The 5,000-nt window shown below is 40.1% G+C and overlaps 1 protein-coding gene across 5 annotated transcripts in view; it reads right to left on the reverse strand.

Annotated features, from left to right (window-relative positions):
- Window positions 1-5,000, reverse strand: part of LOC138045967 (serine/threonine-protein kinase 3-like) — a 33,411-nt gene that overhangs the window by 21,880 nt on the left and 6,531 nt on the right. For 4 of the 5 annotated variants that reach the window (XM_068892614.1, XM_068892619.1, XM_068892616.1 and 1 more), the window contains 2 exons: window positions 4,714-4,856; window positions 4,236-4,377 (listed from right to left, as the gene is read on the reverse strand). In XM_068892614.1, the coding sequence (XP_068748715.1) occupies window positions 4,236-4,377; window positions 4,714-4,856 (285 nt within the window). Of the gene's footprint in view, window positions 1-4,235; window positions 4,378-4,713; window positions 4,857-4,930 lie in introns of all 5 variants that reach the window. The other variant, XM_068892615.1, reaches the window with a different exon arrangement.

The following is a 5,000-nucleotide window of genomic DNA, read 5'->3' on the forward strand; positions in this document are numbered from 1 at the left end:
ATAGAGCCAGAGCATTCTATTTGGAGATCAGTGCGGATTCCTCATCAGTTTTCCTTACATAATCAATGACCGAGTCTTTCGACAGTTCGTCATTCTAGTCCGAAACACAAGTACTAGTGTCTGGAAGCATGGGTTGCTTGGTTGTCTCACTGTTTGTCATGTCAGTCATGCTCAAGTTGGATTCACATGGCTGTGATGACTCATGGCTTGCTAAACTTCGTGATAGCTTCGATGTCACTCTCCACATGGAAGTCTTCTTCCAAATGGAATTTATTAATCCCCCGTGAGCTTAGTAATTGCACTTATGTGTAATAATTGTTCAGAATATTTTGCTTCACCTTCAAAGAACGCCATTTCCTCACTTCTTCGGTCTCTTGCTTCTATTCAAATGCAGCAGAAAGTGCTCAAACCTTTAAAGGCTTCTCACCAAGTGATGATATCTTTGATTTTGGGCTTGGGGCACTTAGTGGAAGACGTTAAGACAACTCTACCATCGAAAAGAAGCTGAGGCTCTGAATTGCTTTCCCTCAAGTTAACTGAGAGAAGTTCGGTGAGATTGATAAACTTTCCAGCGACTATCTGCGAAACTATTTTGTACGAAACTGACGAGAATCCGGGCCCAACATTGAATTGCTGCTGAAGGGACGGCAAGGAGGGCAGGGAAGATGATCTGAAGAAGACCGACAAGTCGGTCGAAATATAGGTGTTCTCTATAAACGTGTCTTGTCTTCATTTGTGTTTTATATATTGCTTCATGAAGAAAACATCTACACATATTGGATGCTTGTGAAAGATTTTTTATATGTGTATATATATATATATATTTTAAATCCACTTTCACCACAACTGTGGTGGGGGTCACACAACAGAGCGAGGCTCCCAACCATGATATACCACAGAAGACAGACCACAACACCGGGAACTACGTGCCCTACTCTTTGCGACAAGTGTGCGGGTTCTTTTACATCCCACAGGGTTCTGAGAGGGGACCTCTGGCTTATCGTCCTTATCAGAGAAGACTAGAAAGTCTAACCATTTGCAGATGTAATTACAAAGGCAGCACTTTCTCCTCAGTTATTTAACCCATTGGCATCCAAACCGGCCGTAACCGGCCGCGCGCAACGACCCCTGAAATACCCAAACCGGCCATGACCGGCCGTACAAAATGGCGTCTTGACCAGAGGTGATCTTAGGCCTCTACCCAGTCTCCCTTAGTAAATCTAAATTTTTTGTTGTTATGGATATTTAGTAGGATAATTGACCAATCATTTGTCGTCTTGTGAGCATATTTTGACAGCTGAGACCCCACAAGGGCTGGCTTTTTGCCCTTTCGATCGCGCGATCAAATTACGCGAAAACAACAGCCAATGCGCCATAACGCACCGAACGATGGTGATATTCATGCTTTTTTTTTCGGATTCGGAGGATCCAGGGATCTAAGGATCTAAGGGATCTTTTATGGTTTTCCCGTAAGAGAAGGGGATACTAGAGACAAAAATTTTGATTTAGATGGCTTTAAAAGTGACGAAGAAGACGGTGAAAACCAAGCGACCGATGATAAACATGAAGCTCGCTGGAATGATCAGGTCGATAATATTCAAATTCCAGATTTCGTGGCAGCTACTGCTCTTTATTTCGTTTTAGATAATCGTAATGAATTAAATATTTTTCTTAGTTTTCATAGGAGATGATCTATGGGAATTAATGGTAAACGAAATGAGTAGGTATGCCTGTCAAAAACTCTTAAAATCCCCGAGCGCATTGCTTTTTTCATGCAGTAAGCCGCGCAGAATTAAAGGCCTTCGTAGCAATTAACGTCATAATGGACATTGAATAGCTCCCGATTTTAGCTTTATATTGATCAACCGATGGATTTTTTGCAAACAACAAGTTTTTTTTCCCTAAAATAAATTGGTAATTGAAGGAATTTTCGCCTTCGGCATACCTCGGAAGATTGGTATCTTCAACAAATAAATCAGTCCGACCGTGTGTTTATATTCCGCAAATGCGAGAAAACCTCCAGTGATTTTCTCTGTTGTTTTTCTTGTGCTGTGTAAGTTATCTTTCAGAAGTTTTCGAAAGAGCACTTTTGTACACAGTTTGACCTTGTTTGTTCTCTCATGAAACATGATAGTGATAGTGATCAATTAACTAAATTAATCTTACGGTTTTGTGTATTTCGACAAGCAGAAAACTCGTGGTGAAATTTTGTTTCGGTAGCGGCATTTGTGCATAATTTTTGCACTTATACCTGCAAGAAAACAAAGCGATTGGAATAAATTTCAAACAATTTTTATCCATTGAGTGGTTAGACTTAACTGTAAACTGCACAAGGCATATTTTGAGTTATAATATATATTTTTAAAGCGCTTTGTTTAGTTAACGATCAAAAACTTTCTTGATTGCTTAACATTGTAACCAAAAAGCCCAAATTGGGAGTTACAATAAACGTATGTATGTATGTAACGCAAGCTGCTTCGAAAATTCTACCTTTACATTTTCAGTTGAGCCTTAGGACGTGTTTTGAATCACTTTTTAGCAATATTTTTACATCATCTGGAAGTTCACTGTTTCTTCTTCCATTGAACTTAATTCTAAAACTCAATCTCTTGTGTACATTTACTGCCCATATGGTTTATTTTTAGCGCTCATCTATCACTGTAATTAACATACGTCACGCCAGATAATCAATTAACTGTCACACGCGGCAACCCCAGATGTCAATGGGTTAAAGACCCTGAGTGTTGGTCCGGCCGGAGTTGAACTTACGACCTCCCGCATGGCAGCCCGGTGCTCAACCAACTGAGCCATTCACGTTACATGACTTTAGACGTCATTGCCAGTGAAGTTAATCATTCTACGGTGTCCACCAGAGAAATCTACGCATTTCCCACTACCCTCTCGATCCTAAGAAAATATGTGCAGCAGGCTCTATTCACAAAGACACCACTTAGCAGGGGAGTGACAGGCAAGACTTTTACCGACACGGAAAAAAAAAGGAAAAAAAATAAAACCAACAAATGAAATGCAGATTCCGACTGGGTTTGCCATACTGGCAACCCAGTAAAAACCCTGTGCTAAGCCACCTCAATGACATTTTACACTATGGATGGCCTGAACGTCCAAACAAATAGCACTGGGTTTATAGAGAGAATGGTCCAGACAGTGAAAAATCTGTTGCAAAAGGCTGAGGCTTCTGGCCAAGATCCATACCTTGCACTTCTGACGAATCGAACCACATTTGTTGACAACAAACTACTGTCACCAGCGCAGCTGTTAAACCAAAGACTGCATCGCATACAGCTGCCCTGTGCTGGACGCATCCAACGGGCACAAGCCATAGAAAGCCACCATGATCAGTTACAGTTCCGCCAATAACATCCAAAGAAACCAGTATGACAAAAAGGCATCACGCAAACTGACAAAACTGTCACTGGGCCAACAAGTGACTGTATTCCAGCCACAGAGCAAGACCTGGACTCCGGTGGAGGTAAAGGGGAAAGCAGGAAAGCCAAGGACTTTAATAGTCAAGACATGTAGAAGTGTGAAAGCCTAGAGCCTGAGACTAGTATTAAAGGAGTTGTTAGGGACCCAGCCAATAATTATCTTTACAGAAAGAACTTACTTTGTACTAGTCATGTTGATTGCGTTTCACGCGTGTAACCTACAACATGACAGCTACCATAAATTTTGGCAGTTTTCCTTGCTTTCTTTACAGTTTTGCTAGCGCATTGAGCATGTGGTACGATTTTCTTGCAGTAATGGGAAGTTTAGAATTTGTTTTCCTGTCTTTGGAAATTGAACGTACCGGTACTCATTGGCAACTTATCTTTTTCCAGATAGTTGCCAAAAGGCAACTCAAGTTTTTTTTATTTTGAGCCCTGAGCATAATACTAACACAATGTACATAGAGGCCTCCGGTCAAAAGTAATTTTGAAAGATTGCTCACAATTTTCTAGGAAATAAGATTACATACAATTAAGCCTTGTTGTTTTCTCCACTGATGCTCAGACCCAAAAGTGTATCTGAAAATTGCTTCTTTTTTTGTTAACTTCCCAGGGGACCTCATGTTACGCTTGCCCTTTAGTTATCATACAACAGCCCTTTGTGTCTGTAGGCAAAATGAGGAGAGTACTTTTAACCTCTACACCTTTCCACAAATGACTTGACTCGCCATTAGCCAAAAGCATTAGTGTTGTGGCATGATAAAAAGAGAGCCATTTAAAAGTACTTACCTGAAAAATCACTTTGAATGGCAAAGAGACAAAAGTCTGTTGTGGCATAAATGGTGGTTCAAAGCACAACTGCGCATGCACTGGTTCCCTGGGTGTCTGGGACAATTGAGGCTTTCTGATGTTATTTTCTCCATTACCATTCCTGAAAAACCAACATTGAATTTTTTCAATGACTACTTTTCCCTTCTTCTTTTGAAGTCTCTCTTTTGCAAGCAACTGAAAATAGACTTCTGACTTAAGTATGCGAGAACACCTTTGTGCAACCAATAATTGTGTGCAATATTATTGTAACTTGGATAACAACCACACAAATGTTGCTTGTCCAAAGCACGAAACTACATGTATCAGTTCATCAGCTATTGCAATAAAATTATTTTACTTGTGCTTATTTCTTCCAAATTACATGAGAAAAACCACGTGATTACCTGTAATAAGAGCACGAAAGCAAATAAGATTTATTATCAATATGGTTCATCACCTTATAATACTACATTGTGGGACCCTGCATCCTGGTACACAGCAAATATTAGCATGTTGCTGGATGACACTACGCAAATATTTACAGCGCTCACACTGCACACAATCTTTGTGTGTCTTCATATGATCCAATTCAGCCTTGATCTATCAACAGACAGGACAAAATAATGTTATCTTATCAAATCAAGGAAAAGAAGTTTAATTAATATCGTATTCACCCGTGTATAAGTCGATCCCATGTATAAGTTGACCCCCCATTTTTGATTTCCGGAACTGTGGATTCACAAA

Source organism: Montipora capricornis, chromosome 4 (genome assembly GCF_036669925.1).
Source record: "Montipora capricornis isolate CH-2021 chromosome 4, ASM3666992v2, whole genome shotgun sequence".
NCBI lineage: Eukaryota > Metazoa > Cnidaria > Anthozoa > Scleractinia > Acroporidae > Montipora > Montipora capricornis.